The sequence below is a fragment of the Melanotaenia boesemani genome, chromosome 18 (assembly GCF_017639745.1).
Source record: "Melanotaenia boesemani isolate fMelBoe1 chromosome 18, fMelBoe1.pri, whole genome shotgun sequence".
NCBI lineage: Eukaryota > Metazoa > Chordata > Actinopteri > Atheriniformes > Melanotaeniidae > Melanotaenia > Melanotaenia boesemani.
This window is the reverse complement of record NC_055699.1, coordinates 28,247,829-28,271,530: the sequence shown is the minus strand read 5'-3', so window position 1 is coordinate 28,271,530 and position 23,702 is coordinate 28,247,829. Positions and strand designations below refer to the sequence as shown.

Genomic DNA, 23,702 nt, shown 5'->3' with positions numbered 1-23,702 from the left:
AATCATCCACCCCCACCTTCACAGTCCCCCTCTCAGTTCCACCTCTTTTGCCAATTTTTGGATTTTCTGGGAATGACAACTCATGTGACACTGCCAAGATGGCGACGGTGGGAACCGCCCAATGAGCTTCAATTTAGCTCTTCAGAAACCTACGGGTGACGTCACTGAAGCTCCGCCCATCTTATAAAAACAGGAAATGGATAATAGCCATAAATAGCCATTTATCATTGTTAGCGAGCATTTCTGCTCCATGAGAACAGTATTAATGAGCAGAGACGTGTGTTTGTGAGGCTGCAGACCATCACTGTGTACGTGTGGTTATGTTGGCACGTGCACTCGACCCTTTCTTGTTGTGCATTCATAACTGCTCCACAGTGTTTGATGATCACTTGTTTCCTTTCTCAACCAGGTGCTGGATCTACTTTCAAACCATGTGAGATACTGTTTCGCCTATAATCGGCTGAAATGCAGAGCACATCGTAGCTTCACCTTTAATGTCCCTCAGAATACTGATTGAAATTTTCCTATAGTGGAAAGAGGAGAAGGCAGAGACTTCATGAATAGACTATGTAATGTCGACCAGCATATCCAGAGTATGGTTGGTATTTTTGAACAAAGCTAAATGTTTGATTTTTACACACTCTAAAAATAAATTCTTACAATCAACATTAAAAAATAACTATTTTTATTTTAAATAATGCAATTCTGCTATTATAGCTTAATGTCCTTTGAACCAACTGAAGATTCAACTTATTTACTGGCATTTGATTAAATGTGTTGTAATAGTTCACTTTAAAAGGTTTTGCCAACTCAGCTTAACAGGTTTGTCTGAACTAATGTGCTATTCTTAATCCTGGCATAATTTATTAAAGTTGATTTAACTCATTTTACAATTATAATTATTGATGTGTCTTGATCAGATGTGGAAAAATTGTCTTTCAGGCAAAAACGTCTCTGGACGCTGACTTGAATAATAAAAAGAAGTTTATTACAAAAGTTCAGACATCAAAACAGATTTCTGCAGCAAATTCTGGAGGTCCCAAAGCCAGAACGAAGACCTAAAGACTTGATGTGTCCTTCTGTCTTATATAGGGTTTAAACAAAGAAAATTCCTCAGTCCTGTGTCCTCCAATCATAGAGTTTGCCTATAGGATGCTCATTTGCATGGAATGCATGTTCTTGTGTCAATCCAGTCTGTGGGACAGAGAACCCCATATGGTAAAGTCTTAAGTGTGTACCATACAAATGCTATGCTTAGATACCTCATTATAATTTTAACAAATAATTAATCTAACTCTTAATTTAGTCCAACAAAACTACCGTATTGACCCGAATATAGGACGGACCCCCCTCTTTCCAAGATTAATCTTAGAAAAAGAAAAAAAAAAAACCTGACAAACAAAATTTACTTAATTTAATAGAAACTTTCCTTTTTTAAATTCTGAAAAACAAAATCGTTTAAAAACTTAATGATTTTTCGCTATAAATACAATCACTATAATCGTATTGCATATGCAAAAAATGTAAACAAACCACTTAGCAATTTAGATTTGTAAATACGAGAACTGTAACAGTGAGATAAAATTCTCAAGCAGTTTGACAAAGAAAAAAGCAGAAAACACAATATTGCATTAAACGACTTGTGCAATTAACAATACTGAACAGTAGCAAATCAGGCTACCACTATAATAAAACGTTCAACTTAAAGTCTTGCAAAGCTGCAACTAGAATGAAAATTGTCAGAACTTTGCTCATCAGATGTCTTATCAAAAGTCTGCTTGAGGCTTTTACTCACAGACGTCCTCTGCCTCGCTGGGCTCACTGTTACTCCCACTCTCATGCTGTGGCCCTGTCTCCTCCCATAGAACATCATCCTCGCTGCCATCCATTGTATTTGATATGCAGCACTTTTTAAATCCATTGATGATGCTGTCTGGTTTTACTTCGTCCCATGCCTGGAGGATCAATTCACAAAGCTGACGTACAGCTGGCTTTTGAATTTTTCCAGATGGTGTGAGTGCGTGATCACCGGACAGAAGCCACTCGGTGTACCTCTTGCGCAGATTATCCTTGAAAGGCTTGTTAACCACCACATCCAACACCTGTAGCTAGCTTGTCATCCCCCCTGGTATGATGACTAAGTCACCGTTCATCTTCCTCACCTGAGTTTTGACATTGTCAGTCATGTGTCCGTGAAAGGCATCCATAATGAGCATGTTTCTTTTTTTCTGAGAGCCCCGCGCCTTGTTCCCCACATGGGGTTTGGTCGGCATTGCCAATCTGATCAAGGGCGTAAGAGTGTTTTTTCCTCAAGCCAATCACTTATCTCTGAAAAGACTGCAGCTTCTCTCCAAAGTCTGACGGTAGGTGCTGGGCAAGGCTGGTTTTGCGCCGTAATGCAAGGCCGCTACGGCGTATCATCCTCCTGCACCAGCCGATGCTGGCTTTAAACTCGGTGGTGGGTATGTTTAACTCCCTGGCAATGCGTCCAAGGCTTTCAGCTGTAACAAAAAACCCACAACAATCCTTACTGCAGGTGAACCAGTCCAACGATGCTGTGCCAAATTACAGTGCACGTGCTTTGGGGGAAAATAAGTCCTGTTTTACTGATATTGATAGATACGTTTTCAGGGAAAGATGAGTGTTGGACTTTAACATTTCATACCTGGAGGATGTGAAACAGTTTAGCTGCGAAGATGAGATTGCTCACCTTCAAGCTGGTGCAAAGTTAAGGAAATATTTCCAGAGAAATGCATGAAAGTTTTGGATTATCAGACATCAAACACATTTTTGCACTCAAATAAGTCCAATAAACTGTTACAGACGATGCCCACATTCAACTTTATGTACCTGCTGGATAATTCAGCACCTAGTAGCAGTAAACACAGAATTCTGTAACAGAATGTCACAAAAATCAAACCATCTCCGCCCTGGTCAGAGCAATCAAAACTCAAGGTGGCTATCAGCTTTTTATTAACAGAAAAAATATGAATGATTGCTCTGAATAAGTGTGGCAATAAAGTTTTGGAGCTTATTCTATCAGCACGCATTCATGAGCACATGTATGTCCGCATATGTGTGAAGGAAAGTAGAGCACAGCTGTTGCTGCAGACATTTTGATTAAAAAGAGGAACCACTGTTGCATCAATACAAACACTTTTAATTAAATTTTGACATTACCAATCAGCCGTACCCTCTAAGAGTGCTGTAAATTTCTGCCATTTCTGCCAGTTTGTTCACACCTTTATCTTAATAACAGCGTTAAAAAGGCTCTAAATGAACTTCTTTGATCGGCAATAAATGTTTCTGGTAGATTTCTAAAGTTACCAGCTAATCAGAATTTCCCCTAACCTAAATGTTTAAACTGTCCCACCTCCTCTTTCATTATTGTTGTTCTCGTCACCTTTTTTCTTGTAATCAGACTCATTCTGCACAGTGCACCACTACCACATGTTTGGTTTTCCTTCAGCGTGTCACAGTTTAAATTTCTCTCCTCATTTAGCTGCTCTTTGTTCAGGCAGTAACACGCAGCCAGTGGATGTGTGATATGTCATGAGATAGTGTTTATGGGGAAGAAAAAGAAAATAAACTTCATTCATCAGGACAAATAACTTTGCATTTTATACCTGCCAAAATGACTTTTTAACCCACATTTAGCAGGTTGGTGGATGCTTTGAAGAATGTTTCAGTAGTTGAGAAAACAGCTTTAATAACAGTCACGTATCAAACACTCGAAGTTACAGAACTCGGTTAGATTCTGTCCATAACTAATCTGAATGAAGGGTATACACTGCCTAATTTTAATTGATTAGTGACCCTGTATTGGAATACAAGCATGGGAGGGGAATCAGTTCATTGGCCAATGTCTATCACTGTTACAATAGGTATCAATATAGCCCATTTCAGATTGAGTCTTGGTCTTCTTCTGGTTCAACTGTTCCATAGAACAAAGTCACTGACAAACTATTAAGCTGGTGGCAAATGGGCACCGTGTGGGTTGGGAAGCTGTCCAGCTCTGTACATTTAAGCATGTGTGTCAGTGTGTGCACTGACTTCCTCTGTTGTGAGAAATTCTCTTAAGGATTAAGGACATAATAAACAACTGTGAAATACCCCATGGTTCAAGTGACAGGGGAGCTAAGGTGAGAGAAAGCAGATGAGCTTCCCTAAAACCACTCATCTCATACACCAAGGGGAGCTTTAAAACACTCATTAACTTTCAGGTTATATTTTATTTTATTTACCATAAGGTTTCTAATGCTTCTTAAATTTAAAAGTAGTGACAATTTGTCAGTGTAAATTTCTTAAGATACATACATAAGTCATGCATTAGGTCACAAACAATAATGTTGAATTGCATGATGCCATATTTCCTGTGCATTGATAGTTTTATTGAGAAATTTCATTATGTTCTCTTAAAAAAAACTTTATTTATCCCAAAGGGGAGGTTTATGGTCCACAGAGTATTTTCACAGCAGTTTACATCAGGAATAACTGCCTCCGCCACTGAAATAATTAGAATGTTTAATCCTAAAAATATACATTAATACATACATGTACATGTTGTAAATTTTATGCTATTGTAAAGTTGTGATTTGGATTTCTTCTTACTAAACTAGTCCTGTGACGTTTGTCATGGCCTCACAAAATTACTAACTACCACATAACAGAGGGTTTTGAAATGGACTGACTTTCAGGAGAAAATAAGATACCTGTGTTGTGTTAAAGTTAAAAACTGCATGCTATTAAGTAAGCCAGCTCTTTTTCATGTTGGAGCAGCCGCTTATCACCAACAGACAGGTTAGCTTGAGGCGCTATCATATCTCAGAGCACAGCCCCTATCACCTACCTGCCCAGCTGTCTGGCAGTTTTTATTTTATTTAAGTTTTTTTCCTTCTCTAAAACCAAAATCCTGAAACCACCAGACCTGAGTCAACACGGTTCCTGTCTTCATTTAGCCTCAGTGTGTGGCCTTGATGTGAATAGGAATCACACTCTAGGGAAAGGGACCTTCTCTTCAGATACCACTTTCAGTAACAGTTCTTTCTCAGCATACCCACTGAACTTTCATACTTATTTTTTCAATATAGTTTTTATTTTATTTTCAGCACAAATTGAAACCATAGTTAGAAAATGTGAAAGGACATCTAGATTTGGGCAGTAATTCCAGTTTTGGTGATCATTTTTAGCATATGTCTTTGAGCGTTTCTTTGTTCTTATGGAAGGACTGCACCACAACAATGTGAGTTCAATGATTTATTGAAGGTTTAAGGTAGTAAGGTAGGGTGAGACTGGGGAGGATAATAAGGTGGATCATCTCGGGTGTTGTGCCAGGTGGAGGAAACTCAGGATGAGGATATTGTCTCAGGATGTCAGCGGCTGCAGTCCTCAAGGCCCACTGTCCTGCAGACGTTTCTATGTTTCTCTGCTTTAACACAACGAATAATAATGATTAACGGCTCATTAGAAGCCTTGGCCAGAGCTTGTCAGAGATCCATTTAATTTGAATCAGGTGTGTTGCAGCAGCATCTTGTACCTGCAGGACAGTGGGCCCTGAGGACTAGGGTTGGGGATCCCTGCTCTAATTCATACACAAACACTCAAATACACACTATAGTAGCACGCTTGTGTAAACTTTTATTTGGTATATTTTCATACTGAGATCAGTGTATTAATTTGTATTTTTTTATATAAAAATGTACATTCTCTTTACTTGATATGAATATGTTGACATTCATGTTATGGGCATATATTGTAGCTTCACTATCTAACATGTTAAATTTTTCTTAATGAATAAGGTGATTTTTTAAGGGGTATCAGACTTCCAGGGCACCAGGTTCCTGGGTCGAGCTGTGTGGAGTTTATATGTTCCCCCTGTGTATCCGTGGGTCCTCTCCAGGTACTTCAGCTTCCTCCTACAGTCTCCCTGTGATGGGCCTGTAATGGAGTATTGACCTGACCAGTTGTACCCTGCCTCTCACCTAGTAGCTGCTGGGATAGACTCCAGCTCCCCAACTCCAGCACTCTGCAAGCATATAAAGAAAATGGATAGATGTAATACAGACTTCACAACTAAACACTGAGTAGTTGAGAAAACTTTAACAAGTAAGGTATCCAGCTATAAAGTACTTTTGAGTAAATTCAAAAAGGGCTCATGTGGCGTAAACCTACACTAGGTGGGTAAATCAACGTTGTCATATTAAGTTGGACAAACTTAAAACTCAACTTTTTTCAGAAGCATTTTCAGCCTGATGACTTAAGTTGTTTCAGCTGAAAGACATGACTTAGATGGCAAACAATGTTTGGCCCAAATATGGTCCATATGTACATTTTTGTTTGGCCCAAATGGGGCCTTGTCTTACAGTGTTGACTGAATGTGTGGCTGCCAAATCTCAGCCACATGTGGCCCACAAGGAAATTGCAATATTGAAAGCTTCCCCTTTATAGGATCCCTTCAGGCCCACAAAATACTTGCCATAAACCACATCCAGGTGAACAACTGACATCTTGACCCCATGTGGCCCACAGGAGACTTGTCATTATCCGGTGCGGGGAGCCCCCTACCTTTGAAATTACTAAGTTTGCATATCATAAAACACTTAGTAAACGTTAAGACTGAGTAATATATATATATAAAAAAAAAGAAAACTATCTGAGGCGCTATTGTTTTCCAGCTGATAGACTCTTCATTAACCCCTTAAAAATTCACGAATATCAAATATTACAGAATTTCAGTGCAATATGGTTTTAATATGTTTTCTCATGTTTCTACTAAAGCGTGTGTGATGGCCGTACCTACAGCCCCACATTTAAAGGCGGTAACCCCCACTACACCAACACATTTCAGTTATGTTAGTTTGCGTTAACACTGTTTATATTTGGTTTAAATTAGGATGAAATGCTTTAGTTCTCTTTTGTTAGCGCACACATTGTATTTTCAATTCTGTTTAAGTTTGTGTATTTAACATATGTTTTTCTCTTAATGGTGCTGGGGGGAGCATGATGAATGCTGGGGGGCAGCAGTGAGCTCAACAGGCAGAAGCCAGGGAGCAGAAAGTGCCATGGGCCCAGACCAAGTCAGCTCCTTCCGGAGGGGAGATTAATGGCCTTCATATCGTTAAACATTTAGTTTTGTTGTTAGGATTTTGATTAGTTTGATTTCTTGTATTATTTTTGAGTAGTTCTTGTGTTAAGTAATAATGAGCTAACTGTTTAGGTTTTGTGTCAATGTAGTTGTTAGTATTTGTTAACCCCTCATGTGTTGTAGACTGGTCTGATCAGCCAGTATTTAACTGTCCCTTTGTTTCATGTATGTTAGGTCAGTTTGGTTCTTGTGTTAGTTTGGTTTCTTTTGAGTTACATGTTAAACAGTTAGTTTAAAGTTTTCTGAGTTATTGTTATACTTTTGTTTAGTTTTGTTCATTTGACCTCTTTTAAGGGCCCAAACTTTTTGTGTGAGTATTCTTTTGGGTAAATAAAACCTGTTCTTGTTTTGAAACCAACTGTGTCCTTGCCTTGTACCAGCTCGATCCTTCACAGTGTGGTTAAAAAAAAGTACTCTTTTGAGATTTGTTGCTCATTCACCACCGTCTTTTGCGCAATGAATTCTGGGAGAAAAGAGGCCAAAGGATGTATCACCAGCAGCCATCATTACAGGCCAAACAAAGTGCAGATTTGTAAGGTGGATTCGGAGACCCTTTCCAAATGAGACAGAGCTTGGTGCACCACTATGCCGTACGTAGCCGATGAATCTGCACTTTGAAGTGCGTAGACCCTTAAAGGTGTCATCACCTCTCTTTTCATGTATCCACTGTCCTCTAAGTGTCTTTATATATTTTTTGAAAACTTATTAAACAACAAAAAATCAAACATAGAGCTTGTTCTGACCCTTTGCTCATACCACAACTTTGTCTCGTGAGAGTTCATGCAAGCTTTTGACTAATGTTAATGAGGTGTGTGCTGATTGGCTGCAGAGAGGCCAGAGTCGGAAGGGGGGCTGGCCCAGTGCCCATATGTCCAACTCCAAAACATCAACAGCTTAGTGATGGCGAGCGAACCTGACCGAGCAGCAGCTTACGGAATTCAGCCATTTATGTTTGAACCAGACTCCGAGCCTGAGAGTGAAGATACCGAGATGGTGGAAGAAGCACGTTTACAACAAAATGTTTATGAACCTTTATGTGGCAGAGCACTTCACCCCACTTATGAAAAAGAAAACACGGCTCATTTGTACATTGCAGTGGATTAAACTTTTAGGCTCGTCCCTTATTATTAGCATTAATGTTAGTAAATCAAGATTTTATATCATTATGTTATTATATCATTCCATGCCAAAAGTGTGACTTTAGAGGTGGAAGAGGGGCTGGCTTATTCAAATAGCTTCCTGTCAAGATGAAATCCCAGAAGCAAATTAAAATCATGCGTTTGCGACAGTTTACCCTTGTTGGTTCTGCTGTGAACAAAGGGTCCAAAGACAGGCTTTCAGGAAAGTTAACACTTTGGTCCAACATCAATACGCATGTTTTAACTAGAAAAAGTGCAAGTTCTGGGTGATGACTCCTTTAATTAGGACACAGCTATAGTTTTTGCACTCTAGCAAAATATGGGCAAATTTGTTAAAGTACCAATGGTAAATAATGATTAATTATCAACAGACATTTCACCTACCAAAACAAAACAAGAAAATATAATGAGGAATGTCTCGCTCTAGGCTTGACCAAGCAATAATCAATGGTGGGTAATGAGGAGACATCGCAGTGTGTTGCATGTTTTAAAATATTGGCATCTGACAGTATGAAGCCAAACAAGTTATAACGGGACTTCTCACCCTGAACAGTAAGAAAAGGCTATTGATTACATTTTGATTACTTTATTAGTACATGTCTTTGTAAGCATTGAGGGGCTTGAGATTATTTTTGTTGATGAAAAGGGGACCCTGCAGGAAAGGGTTAAAAAACCACTGCCAGGCTGGCAACTGACACTTCTGCCCCACACAACGCTTGCCAGTGTTGGAACTGAGCCATTAGTGTCAAAAGTAGTCCAGATTTACTCAAACAGGTATGCTGTCTGGGGAGTAGACTTGAACATTTATTCTAGCTTTGTTAAACTGTGTCTTACTTGTTTAGTTTTGGTTCACACAACCTAGTTGAGTTAAATTTTAAAGCAAAAGCTTTGCAGCTGGTTGACTTACGCAACTTTTTTTGATTTTATGACAGTGTAGCCATCCTGGGTTGATCATGTTCATGATCATATTTCTATCAGACCTTTTACGCATGTCCATTAGCTATTTTTCATGGCTATCATTCTAGACGCCTGTATGTTTTGGTTGCCTTTACCCACAATTACCTGTGTTGAATCTGCAATGCCCTTTACACGGTGGTCTTCTTCCTCCATTTGGTTCATTTGATGTGAAACGAGACCTACGTATGTTGGTTGACCACAGTTTGCTTTGATCTGTATCAGAGTTAGTTTGCACATTCACACCTCCCCAAACAAACTGGACTTTCTAAGTAAACGAACTGGAATTTAAATCAAAAGGACGATGTAAATGTGTCACAAAATCATCTGAAGCCTATTTGTACTCTTTCAGCATTTTCTATTTGTTTTCCTTTTTTTTTAATTTTAACTTAAGCTGTTAACTTTTTCTGCTGCTTGGAGTTTTTCAAAACTTTGGCTGGATCGCTAACACTCGCCTTAATGAGTGTAGAACTCAAACAGCAGTGCAACCCACCAGCTCTATTAATTGAGCTGCAGCAGAATAAATTTTTTTCTTTTAAATAAATTCTTCTCAAGTTGGGTATCGGTGAGAAATCTCCTGAGAAAACAAACTTAGTAAGAACAGCATAATTCAACAGATTTTCCTAAACAGTAGCAGAGCAGCAGTTCCACATCCAGAGAAACCCACAATCAACCAGCATCAGTCATTTTCCTCCCTCATCCCCTTTGTATCCTTTGCTACAAAGCAATCACACAAGTGCAAAGAATGTGGCAGTGCACTTACATCACCTTACAAAATTCAGGCGTAATAAAGTTCACATTTTTCAAACAGTGATCTCTTGCATGTGTCTGAAGACACAGAGGTGAAGAATAAAGTTTTGCAGCTTTAGATTTTGCACATAAGGTGGAAATTTCAGGAGAAAAGGCAGCGAACTAATACAGCTGCAGTGTTTTGAATGACTGTTACAATCTGTATTTCGAGTTGCACTAACAGAACAACAAGCAGGGTCTAAATGGTGGGTGTGATACCGAGTTCAGTGTGAAAACAAAACACAACATTATCACCACCAAAATCTCTTCTGATAAATTGTGTGTATAGATTTTTCACTTTCACTGTTGCTTGTGTATTTGCTGGAGCGGACTCCATGGGCTGTTTCTATTTTGAGAGTAATGGCTGCTGTTTTCAGGAAGGCTTGTTTCGTTCTAATCTCCTTGACTTCTAGACAGGCAATCAGGGACACAGATGTGTTATCAGGTGGCCACCTCGATGGCGAACTCTGATACATCCTCACATGCTCTCTTCATTTCAGGGCTTCTTACGCCAACCTACCTCACAATGACAACAGCTAAGACAGAACACCACAAATAATCATTATGAGAATCAATGGAAGAAAGCGAACTATGGTGACACATTTCTGTAGTTCATACAACCGAGCAAGATATCAGCATTTATTGGAAAGTGTTGTGTGTTCCCTTCATTCTGGTCCTATTCTTGTGAAGCTGTAGCACAAACTGTAGCTGAATGGATTTTTACACAATGATGATTCAGTTCAATTATAATTTACCAAATATGGGTCTAGTGAACAACAATCAACTGCATCTAGATGTAGTCTTTAGAAAAAGAGTCAAAGGAAAGTGTTATTTAACTAGCAGAATTAAAGAGGTACACAGCTGCATTTGTATAAGATATGGACAAAAATGGAAATAATTAATTTATTCATTCATTCATTCATTCATACATACATTCATTCATTCATTCATTCATTAATTCTCTGTACCGCTTAGTCCAGAGAAGGTTCTTCTACCATCATCATTTGACACAGATGTTGATTTATATATATATGTAATCCTGTTGTTTCTCAGCACTTCTTCTCCATTTTCTCTCCATCTTTATTTTGACAGATAGCTGCATCTACCACACAAAACTAAAAGTGGTTTAAAGATCTGACTGGCTCAGCCCCTTTATGATAAGGACCAATAGACTATCTGTTTCATAGGCAGGTGTTTTTTTTTGGTGTTGTTGTTTTTTTGTTTGTTTGTTTGTTTGTTTGTTTTGACAAATGAATTACACAGGGATAGCAACCAAAATGAAAGAGAGTGGTGTTTAAATATTTGACCAGTCCAGCATCAATTGGGCCGCAAATCTATGACCAATAAATCCTGACCACATAGATAAATAGTGTTGCTTTGAATAATACGAGGAAAATGCCTGGCAGGCCCTATGGCCTGTCTATTTTTGGTCATGATTAATTTCTTAGGTGTTTTGTTGTTTTTGTTCCTTTTCCTTTGAGGCTTTTAGCTAATTATAGAGCTCTGGCTGAACAATGAGGAATGTTTAAAGGTTACAGTTTGCAAATATGAAATGTGTGAGAACTCCATCTAAATGCTGACCTGTGAGTCCATTAAACCGCTGGGTTGCTGGTAACTCCTTTAACTTTAGTCTTAAATGTGACTTCACAGAAAAACTAACATATTGCTTGTTAACAGAAACGTTTTCTCACCCGTCTCAGTTTATGTCTTAACAATAAATTTCTTCAGTCTACTGAGGCATGCAGATGTGAACACTATTCACCTGAGACAGTATACCTTCTCTTGGGATTTTGTTTTTTTTAAACAAAAACCTTTTGCTGGATTTGCTTTGTGTCTCTTTTGTGAATATAAAGTGACAGAACAATTTACTTCCAGTTCAAGATTCAGTTTAACTATCATCATACAACATAATTCAGTTGTCTCACAGTCTAAGGAAAGAACCAGCTTCAGACTCTGGTGGTACAGACAATACCTCTAACAATTATAGGTCACCCAGTCCAAAAGGTTTGATGGCTTACAGCACAGTGTATAGTAAATAATTTTCACTGGTAGACTCTAGAGGGCATAACATATGAAAACAGTTTATATCCAAAATCCCAGTGTAGTCATAGTCACGGTTGTCACTCTGAACAACTCCACTCCAACTGGTACAAAAGCTGAACAACCTTGGTTTGTGCAGTTCACTGTGCAAGTGGAAATTTTACGTTCTCAGCAACCAAACACATAGCATCCAGGCGGAGAAGCTCACATTATCAACCCTCATCTTCACATACCACAGGGGTCTGTCCTGAGCCCACTTCTCTGTTATATTTTCACACATGACACCAAACATAGTTGGACTGAGATCAAACAAGAGTCAGCCAACATAGAAAAGGTTCAGAACTTCACAGATTGGCATGTTTTCAGCAACATGTACTTTGCCTCCATCCATGAAGAGGTCAAGAAGGTAGGGACCTTCCATTTCCTTGATATCCACAGTTCAGTTGACCCCACTTGGGTGACCCAAATCCCACACCATCATCTGCTCACCGATTTTTACTGGTCAATGACTGCTGCACTATGCAGTTCTCCAGCTACAAAAAGGAGAACAGGAAATACCTCCAGCAGGTGGTGAGGGGTGGATAAGACTCATAGACATTCACACTAGCCTCCTGAGAAAGAAAGCCAGCTGTATCTCTGAAGACCTACCCTGGACATCCTCTGTCCCTTCTCTACCCTCTGGGAGAAGATACATTTTTTTTAAAAGCAATAATATCTCATTCTATGAAATTAATATCTGCCACTTGCCATTTACACTGATCACATAAAACATATTAATTATCTGATTCCATCAGCCCCTTTTTCATATAGCACAGTCACACATAACTTTAGGTGTTCCAATACAGTGAACTTTTCACTTATCTTTGTAATAATGGATCAGTCTTCTGGGAACTCTTTTTACTCTCTCTATCCTCCCACCACTGTGTGAAACTATTTTTAACTAAATCATTTCGTCTTTTTGATCAATGGTGTTGCTGCGATTTTAAAGTTTCCATAATGTAGAACTTGGGCCAAAGCTTTTGCATTGCATAACACATTTAGATGCTGTGAGCATACTTATACAGCCAGCACAGATCTCAAAGATATTTAAATGCAACGGCATGCAAAGAAAATATACAATTATTTGAATCTTGTATCCATCCAATGATGGCTGACTGAACTGTGTGTGTATCTACTGAATTGTACATTGCGCTACACTTTCCCCGTGTATAGTGTATTCATTTTAAGAACCTATATTTCTCCTCTCCTCTTTCCCATTGTGGATGGTACTTGAGCTCTTATTTTCAAGTTAGCAGGCTTTTACCTCCCTTACAGTTTAATAAAAGCTTTGTGAAGGAGCTCATATAGGGGGCTTTTGTTAAGTATTCAACACTGTACAAAGACTACTATGTGGTGAAAGAAAGAGGAAGCTATGAAAATGAAATGCCAATAAATCACTATCAACTGCATTAAAGAGTGGGGGCTGGTATGCAATTAAACTATGACTACTTTTGCTCTGGAAGGAAGCATGTCTTTTTAAAAACTATTTAATGCTTAAAGAAGATAGAATCGCTGTTCTTTCTTCTGAGAAGAGCTTAACCAGCAGTTGGAAGATTGCTGGTTAAATGCATGGGTTTCCCAGGTCCATACGTGGTGCATATCCATTCAAGCAGTGGAAGCTGAAAAATTCTCTTCACAGAAAATTATGCAAGGTGCTTTGGGCCCTTTTTGTTTGGATTTCTAAAGCAGAGCAGGTGCATGGTAATTTCCAGTTTGTTAATTGATGTTACAGAGCTGTAAATGCATTAAAAAGCTACATGCTTCACATAAACAACAACTTTTCAAATAATAGAGAAGGAATTCATATTTTACACAGAGGTGAATGGGATGGCCGTGTTCTACAGTGTGTGGCTGGATGCTAAAGCTGATATCATGCCTTAAGACCTTCTGCAGTGTAGTGTAACTTCTGCATCTGTGAAGACAAGCAACCTTTTTTTAGGTGAACATTTTAGGTGAATTTTAGGTAAACATGTAGATTGGATCAACATGTCTCCTGTGGCTTTCACAATGGGGTGGGGGCTCTTTTGCCCTTTCCTGGAGGAAGAGGAGGAACGCCTACTGAGATTCTGCATGAGAAAGAGCTTGAAGACGCTTGGTGTGCTTTTAGGGAGAGAATCAGGAATGGTTGAGACTTCATCACGAATATAAACTCTTTTGAACAGATGTCTCAAACTTCCAGTGCTTGTGTCACATCTGGCCTGACCTCCTACTCCATTCTGTCTGCCCTCTGGAGTCAAACTTTGGATTGCTGTTTTACTTTTTCATATAATTATTTTTGTGTGGTGCTGATGAACCAGCCAAAACACTACACCAGCCTACCTTCTGTCCCTCACAAACACCAGAACTCCAGCTCATGATAACAACTACATGCAGTGCTTTACAATTTTTCCAGTTATAGATTATGTAAAAATGTTGAACATGGAACTTGCTTTTTTTATTCTGCATATTAGGAAAATGAGCATTTCATTGTATTATGCATCACTCTGACAGTGAATCTGAATACAAACCAGGGTTCCTCTTTCCTCTACTACCTTTTATTAGAGGTCCATTGATGACTGTATGTTGAACTCTTCTAGAGTAACAGCTTTTTGAAGCTGATGTTATCCAAAGTGTCCATTTGGAAACTTCAAATAGATCCTTTGAATAACACTTGGATGCACTGAAAAACAGAGATAGAATAGTCGTTTTCTGTTGCTACTGTCACCAAATGTGAATTAGCAATAGCTACAGCCTCATTTGATTTGTCCATATCTCAATCTTTTCATGTGCAGCTAAAAGAATAAAAATGGAAGAAAGATTCAGTCGAGTACTGTGTGTTCCAATTTCAATAACTACATGCAAGTTATAGTTATTTTACATTTGAAAGCTGATTGTAAAAATTCAGTGTTATTTCTACAAAGAGACCATGCTTTTGAATGAGTTAAGTTAATTCAAGTGCCAATAAATAAATCCTGTATATAATCATGAATAAATGATAAATAAATCATGAAAAATCATGAAGTTATAAATAAAACAAAGTTGTTGTTGATGTTTACTGGTGTTGAGGCAGGAGTTGGTCTGCCTGCGGAAATCCTCCACCATATGTTCAGTTTTCTTCTTGTTGATGTTAAGGTGGTTCCACAGGCACCAGTGTACAAACTCCTGTTTAAGTTCTCTATACCCCGCATCATCCCCATTTGTGATGAGGCCGACAATAGCAGAGTCATCAGAGAACATCTGCAGATGACAGGTGGAGGTGTCATATAAAAAGACTGCAGTGTAGGGAGTGAACAAGAATGGAGTCGGGACCGTTCCCTGTGGGGCCCCCACACTGCTGACAACGGTGTCTGACACACAAAAATGGATGGAGCCTCCGTGACGTCACCCATAGGTTTCTGAAGAGCAAAAGTGAAGCTCATTGGGAGGTTGATACCATCGACATCTTTGCAGCGTCACGCCTGCCGTTGCTTCCGCAAAATACAACAATGGGCAAAGTGTGGAGCTGAGAGGGGGGCTGTGAGAGTGGGGTAGATGACTGATGTCTATCAAACTCTGAGCTGCCTGTAGCTAAGAGCTAACTGAGCCAACTTGAATCTAATGTGAGCTAACCGGTTAATGAAGGTAGGTGGGCTAAATCTAAGGCGCACTCTTAGCCAGCTAAAAACAACGGTTGTGCTACATTCTCCCTTCTTGCCGTGGATATTAGATACATGTCAATCAAAAGGACACGCCCCTAATTATGCCGAATTTCAAGATTAAATAACATCCAAACGGATGAGTTAGAAAAAAATTCAATTGTCATGAAGGTAAACTTGGCACGCTGCACGGCGGCTGCTGCCTCAGTCTGCCTGATCCTGTTTGATGGGTTTGTACTAGAAAAAATTTTGTTGCACCTGTTGCCATGACAATAAAGTTTCATTCATTCATTCAACTTGACCTATTAATTCTAAAATGTTTTTTTGTACCAGGCTTTAAACATGTTTATTTCTGTCGTGAAGTTGGTTTTTTTAACATGGGAGCCTATGGGGATCGACTCTGTTTTGGAGCCAGCCCCTAGCAGATGAGGGGTGAACTGCAATTTTTTTAACTTCTGCATAGGCTTCACATTTCTGCTTGGTCCTCACATACTGTGAATGGTTGGTGAGATAGTCCAGAATCCAGGAGCAAAGAAGCAGAATCAATAGTAAAGAGACGGCATTGGCTTCCCAGGCATGCTGGCCTCCAGAGGTGATTGAACCATGTGGAATAAAAGCATCCAATGAGGAGTGAGGTTGGGGAGCTTTCCAGTTTGGTCCTTGTCAGGTAACTAGCACCTGAGTAGAGCAGATAGGTGAAAGGAGGATGGGCAGAAAGTGTTCTGCACCCCCACCCATACAAGTCTAAACAATGTTTTGAACCATTAACCACCCACCTACATGGTACATGACAAGGCATCAGCAAAAATATTTTCAGAACCATTTTTGTGATGGATCGCAAGGTTGTAATCCTAAATAAACAAAGCCAAACGTATAAGGCGGTGATTATGGTTAAATGTCCTTCAAAGAAAAACTACAGGGGGTTGTGATCTGTGAAGACCTTAAGAGGTTTCATACGCGAGCCAACATAAAGTTAAAAATTTTGCAAAGCCAAGAACAATGCAAGTAGCTCTTTCTCAGTTGTGGAATATTTCAGCTGATGGTTAAACCTTTTTGAAAAGTTACTCACAGGATGATCTATGCCGTGTTCATCCTCTTGCATGAGGATGTCTCCAGCCCCAGCCACACCAGCATCAATCTCAAGTTTAAATAATGAGAAGAAGAGAACACTGGGGCATACAGAACAGGAGAACAACAAAGCACAGCTTTGAGACTGTCAAAAGACTGTTGACACTTGTCAAACCAAACAAAAGGTCTTGAAGGACTAGGTAAAACTGTTAACGGGAAGGCTACAGATAAGGTTTTTTTGCGATAGTGTCTGGCCATACCAAGGAAAGATCACAGTTTCTTTCTACCCTTAGGGACAGGAAATGCAGCAATGGTTGCGATCTGCACATCTGCAGATAGAGAATAGTACCTTCTTTTAACTCACACATGGCAAGGTTAAGTTTTATGGAAGCTGCTGACAGGCTTTCAAAAAATCCTTCAATTTTCAGTTAAAACGCCTAAAAAAAAAAAGCATACTCAGTAATTTAAAGCTGTTCTTGACCCATTTGGAGTACAGGCTTGGTTAAGGGCTCTTTTCAGAGGTAACACTCTGTTTAACTACCACTGGAACTGAGTAGTAGGGGTTTAAATACAGTGAAACAGATTAATTTTATGTTCACCTATTTTTTTTTCTTTTTTTCCAAAAACATTTGCTTTAAAATTTACTTTTAACTTGGAGTGGTGAACTGGAAATCATAGTGGTAGTACAGCTTAAAGTCTTACCTAGTAGCAGTTCAAATTTGAAACAAAATGAGTATTTTATACAGCTTTTTGTAAAGATAGGACCAGGGGAACCAAAAGTGTGCCATTTTGAGACCCTTAGTAACCATGGTGATATATTTTGGAAAAAAAACTCATCCCTCTCCCAATGTATACATACCTCCACATCTTCCTCAAGAGTGTATCTCATCTTCAAAAGTCCATTTTTAGTAAAAAAAAAACTGCTGTCAGAATTTGTGTGCACAAGTACACATCTGTGCACATGCATCTAAAATTGTCCACGAAAAGATTATGCTGGAATCCTGAATATCCTCGGCTAGATGTGAACAAGGTGGTCCTGAACCGTATCAGTCTGAGCCATTAGCGCTGACCTGCCAAACAGCTCCGGCAGGCTCTGGAAAGCTGTTTCTAAAACTAGCAAATCTGCACCAGATAAGTTCACATCCTTGCATATGCGTTGGTGGGCGTGGTTCTCTATGCCTGCTAGGCGAGGACCCATCTGTTTGCATCTGGAGGGGAGGGGGCTGTTTTTTTTTTCTTTTTTTTTATGTTTGTTTTTTTTTTTTCTCATGAAAAAGATAACCTCTCTAGGTCATGAAAAACATAACTTCCGTCCCTCTCCTTCACCTGAGTGTCCAAGATATGCTGCCGCATGTCCTGGTGCCAAGTGCTCACGTGGACACTCTTATGGTTGAACGTGGTGTTTGTTATGGACAATCCATGATGAGCACAGAAGTTCAATAAAAAAAACACCACTCGGATTCAGATCAGGGGGTCACTTCCTCCCAATCACGCCACCCTATCTTTCACTGTCATTGCCCATATGAGCAATGAAGTCCCTGGAAGGAATGCTCTCCAACACCTATCCAATGACTCCAAAAAGTGTGGGCACGCTAGACTGTTGTTCAGTGCATAAGCACAAACAACAGTGAGGACCCATCCCCCCATCTAAACGTGGAGGGAGGCTACCCTCTCGTCCACCAGGGTAAATCCCAATGTACATGCACCAAGTCATGGGGCCATGATGGATGGAGTCCAAGGACTAGTGAGCATCAGGGCCACCAATATAGATAGCCCCAAGGGATGAACTACAAAGTGAATGCCTCAGGCAATGAAACCTGCAGGAGAATGAAATGAAGGAACTGTCATGGGAGGACAAGCTACTGCATGGGATGTACCAATGACAGATATCTGAAGTGGTGGTTATGAACAAATCCTACCAATGACTAGAGAGGACTCGACTAAAGGACACCACGAAGGTGCTAATCATGGCAGCAGAGGAGTAAGCCTTGAGTACCAGGGGAATCGAGACCCAGATCAACAGGCAGGACCCCAGGTGCACGCTGTGCAAAAAGGCCCCTGTGCAGAATATGGTCTGGAGACACCTAGGTAACAATGGGAAATACCTCCGAAGGTGGTGGAGAATAAAAGGCCTAAGATCCTGTGGGACTTCCACATACAGACCAATGAAATGGTGGTGGCCAACCAACCGGACATTGTGATCATTGATAAGCACCAAAGGAAAGCCAAAGTGATCGATGTAGCCATCCCCAACGATGGAAATATTAGTAAAAAGGAACACGAGAAAATGGAGTAATACCAAAGACTCAATGAAGAACTAGAGAAAGCCTGGAAGGTAAAGGCAACAGTTGTACCCATAGTCACTGGAGCGTCCAACATTTTAGGACGGTTGGTCTTAACGAGTTAAAAGCAAAAGTTTTTTCACTGCTTGGAATGATGCCTGACAATAACAGGGTGGACAATTACATGCTTTTGAGTTGTAACAAAACAACAACATATTTGTTCACTTTTACTACCCAACAAACATTGTCTAGCAGGATTCATAAGGCAATTTTGTAGAGCAGAGATGTAAGAGACTGTCTGTGCTGGCTATGGAACTTTGAGGTGCATAAAGCGGATATAAGTATCCATAATGTACATCCATGTGAGAAAATAAGTACACTCTCTTGAAACTCTTAAATTTGACATGTCAGTTAAATAATCAAAGCATATTTATAATCTGGTCCTAATAAAACATCAGGTGAATAACAACATAACACTGTATAATATGTTATCTGTCACGTAAAGAATCAAGGTGTAAAAATGATACAGTTAAAGTCCAAACCTGAAACCCAATTGAAATTATTGAAAAATTTTAAGAGAGCTGTGCATCGATGAACAAACCTCAATGAACTGAAAAAATGCAATAAAGAAGAGTGGTTCAAATTTTCAACACATCAATAGACTGATAATGTCACACAGAAAGTAATTTGTTCATTATCTGTACCGATTTAGCCATTACGGGTCTTGGAGAAGCTGCAGCCTATCCCTGCATTTTAACAGGTGGAAGGTAGTGTACACCCTGGACAGGTCATCAGTCCATCACAGGGGCAACACAAACAGAAAGACAACCATTCACACACACTCCTAGGGAGGAAGCCAGAGTACCCAGAGAGAACACACACATACATACATACATACATACATACATACATGAGAAGAACATACAAACTCTACACAGAAATACCACCATCTCCAATGTTCAAAACTCCCCCCGCCCAAGGCGCAGCCTTAGAAGGCAAGTATTTGTTATTATTGTTGCTGAAAGTGGTTCTACATGCTATTTAACCATGGCACATGTTTAGTTTTCTAGGCACTGCTTCTGAATATGGGCTTAGTTCCTGTTTAAGGGCACATTGCACATCTTCTGTCTTATGTGTGTTGTTCAAAAATTAATTATCCCACTAAACAGTTTGCAAAGCTCATATGAGGCACATGCTTGTTTTAACATTTTTTTGCAAAAGGAACCCGATTTATTCAATAGAATGATTAGAATTTTTTCTGCAACCTAAGTATTATCATGTCATAGTTCCTAAATATGGTTTTATGGTCAAATTTGCTAGGCAGTGCAAACAGCACTAGCTGCTATTGCCTACTTGCTCAGTATGGTGAAGGGGTTGCTAGCTACTCTTCATCCCAGCTAACTTCTCCATGCAGCCTGCACAACCTTTTCATTTCATGGTGAGTGGTGATTTGGTAATGAAAGGGCAGTTCAGGAAGTTAACAGTATATTGTTTTGATACAAACATTTCCATTTGTTGCTCCTAGAAATACCAAGAAATGCAGAGTTACTCACACAAGCAACCATCATTTGCATTTATCTCCAGGCACTTCGCAGCCCACATCAAAATATTAGCCATTAGCAACATGGCCTCTGGGAACATTGGGGCATCTGTAAGCATTATTAGTGTGCAGTGGATGTTTTTTTTATGAGCTGACATTTTACCACCCTTCCCATATCTTGCACCTATTTAACTGGGAGTATGCAGAAAGACAATTAAATGGTAAGGAATTAAAAGATGACAATCATAATACTACATAACTTCAGGTTATAAGCATATTTTCTAAAACAAAACATCCTGATGTAAGCTTTGGGGTGGCAGCATCTTCTGCATATTCTGGATCCAGTTCTGGCTCAAAGCTGGATTGGAGGTGATGTCACAAAAGTGTTCATTTGTTTAAAATTTAAGGTAGGCCAATCAAAACACCAACCCCTCCCCCAATCCCGGAAGCTCTCCGTCCTTCTGAGATAACAACATATTTGGAGTTATTATGGGTGTAGTGTTTTCAACAAAGATGTTGGTGACACCGAGTTAAACCACAGATGAAGACCCTGGAGTTTGGCTGAAGCGGGTTTATTTGTCTTCATGAACAGTATGTGGTGAAAACTGTAATAACGGAAAATAAATCAATCTTAACAATGCAGTCATCACGTACAAAACAAAGTGCATCTAGTGCATCAAAGGCATATCTTAGCGAAATAATCATTAATATCCAATCTCATCTGTATTAACCATAATATAATGAACTTACGGCATTCCTGCCTGATAATTCAGCACGGATGGCTTCTGATAACATTCGTATGGTCTTCCTTGCACATGGGCTCTTGCTTACAAGCGGAAACCGGGAGACCGGAAGTACGTAACCGGAAACCGGAAGTACATTTTATCGACAATATTTTTTAATAAAAACGTAAAGAAACCATTAATTATTTACCGAAACAATTTGTAACCACCTTGAATATTATTGAAAGCTATCAACTTTTTTAACACCAACTTATTTATTTAAAGAAAAGCCTTAAAGGCAGCACACTCCCCGCCTGGCCTCTTTGAGGCCACTATTCTAAACAAAACATTATACATTCAGTCCTTTGGGATGAGAAGAATAACTTCTGTAACTGGTCGCATAAAAGTCTTTACACAGCCTTGGTCCCATGCCTTTACCTCGACCTTTCTTACTCGACCGTCCTTTCCTGGGAATGTGGCAGTGACCCTCGCCATGGGCCAGTGGTTACGACCGACCTGCTTGTCCTTAAGCAGAACTAGGTCACCGACCTGTAGGTTCCTGTAAGTTACAGTCCATTTCTGCCTCTGTTGTAATGTGGGCAAATACTCTTGCCTCCAGCGTGTCCAGAACTGATTGGCAAGAGCCTGGACTTGTCTCCATTGTTTGGTGTAAATGTCTTTGTCCAGGAAATCTCCAGATGGGGGTAAAAGGCAAGATTTCTGCGTAAGGAGCATGGAGGGGGAAAGGATAAAAGGGTTCTCTGGATCAGAGGACACTGGGAGAAGCGGCCTGGCATTTATGATGGCTGTAATTTCGGCCATGAGGGTACATAGTACTTCGTGAGTCAGTTGTACCTTATTTTGAAGTAGCATAGAGTCCAGGATTCTGCGGGCGACGCCGATCATGCGTTCCCAAGAGCCTCCCATGTGGGAGGCGTGTGGCGGATTGAACTCCCAGCTGCAACCTTGGTCTGTTAGATACTTTTGCAGTGATGTGTCCATTCCTAGTTCCTTTGAAGCTCCAATAAAATTGGTGCCACGATCAGATAGCAGCTGTTTTGCAGGTCCTCTTAGTGCAAAGAAGCGGCGGAGGGCGTTTATGCAGCTAGATGTGTCTAGAGATTCGATTACCTCAATATGCACGGCTCTCGAACTCATGCAGGTAAACATGATTGCCCACCGCTTGCTTTCGGCTTGTCCACCCCTAGTACGTCTCGTTGTTATAGTCCAAGGCCCAAAAACATCAAGGCCGACGTAAGAGAATGGAGGACACGTTTTGAGGCGCTCGGGTGGTAAATCCGCCATGCGTTGTTGTTCTTGTTTTCCGCGTAGTTTGCGGCAGGTTATACATTTGTGTATTACCGAGTTGACTAGTCTTTTGCCGCCTAAGAGCCACAGCCCTGCAGCCCTAATCGCTCCTTCTGTCAGGTGACGGCCTTGGTGCTTCACTAGATCGTGGTGGTGACGAGTGAGCAGAAGAGAGACGTGGTGGTCTTTGGGAAGAATTACTGGGCTTTTTTCAACATTCTCAATCTCAGAGTGTTTGAGTCGGCCACCAACAGAAATAAGACCGTTTTGTAAGACTGGGCTGAGCTTTTGTAGAGGGCTCTGTTTTGGGATAGGTTTGCTGGCACTAAGGGTGGAATGTTCTTTTTCAAAGCAGGCCTTTTGAGTCTCTTTGAGGATGATGTTTCTTGCCTGAGCCATCTCATTGGGTGTACAAGGCAGTTGACATCTATGCCAGCCTTTGCACTCGCTGTTTAGGTTGGTGCCGTTGAAGGATTTTGCGATGTGGATAAGATTTGCCATAGCTCTGACTAAGGACTTAAAGGTGGAAAAGCGCTCGAAACGTTTGCTGCTGAGTGCTTGGAGGTGAGTGGCGTAAGTTTTGACCTGTGGCCTGATCTCTGAGTCTTTGTCCGGTTCAATTAAGTCAAATGTCTTACTTACTTGTGCTTTTCCTGCAGAAAAACGGTGGATGAAGGATGGTCCAGTGAACCATGTGGACTTTAGAAGTTGAGCTGCTGACAACGACCTAGACGCATGGTCTGCTGGGTTTTCTTCTGTGCGCACATAGTGCCATTGTTCGGGCTTTGAGGTCTGGCGAATGCGCTGCACTCTATTATGGACATATGTGTAGAATCTTTTTGACTCGTTACAGATGTAGCCCAGTACTACTTTACTATCTGTATAAAAGTGTACTGCGTCAAAATGTAGGTCTAACTCATCCTGAATGAGATCAGCCATTTCTACTGCCAAGACGGCTGCGCAGAGTTCAAGTCTTGGTATAGTAGGTTCTGACATGGGGGCTAGTTTTGCTTTGCCCATTATGAATCCGACTTCAACTTTGCCATCTGTTTGAATTGCTTTC

At 40.2% G+C, this 23,702-nt stretch overlaps 1 protein-coding gene across 1 annotated transcript; it reads right to left on the bottom strand.

The window, feature by feature from the left end:
* Positions 1-21,576: 21,576 nt before the first annotated feature.
* On the bottom strand, positions 21,577-23,386 carry LOC121629007. The gene has a single exon (XM_041968473.1). It carries the CDS (start codon positions 23,138-23,140, stop codon positions 21,689-21,691), a length of 1,452 nt encoding a protein of 483 aa, XP_041824407.1. The 5' UTR covers positions 23,141-23,386; the 3' UTR covers positions 21,577-21,688.
* Positions 23,387-23,702: the final 316 nt, after the last annotated feature.

Excerpts from the sequence above, each read along its gene's own strand:
- LOC121629007 (XM_041968473.1), bottom strand. The coding sequence starts at position 23,140 with ATGGCAAATCTTATCCACATCGCAAAATCCTTCAACGGCACCAACCTA.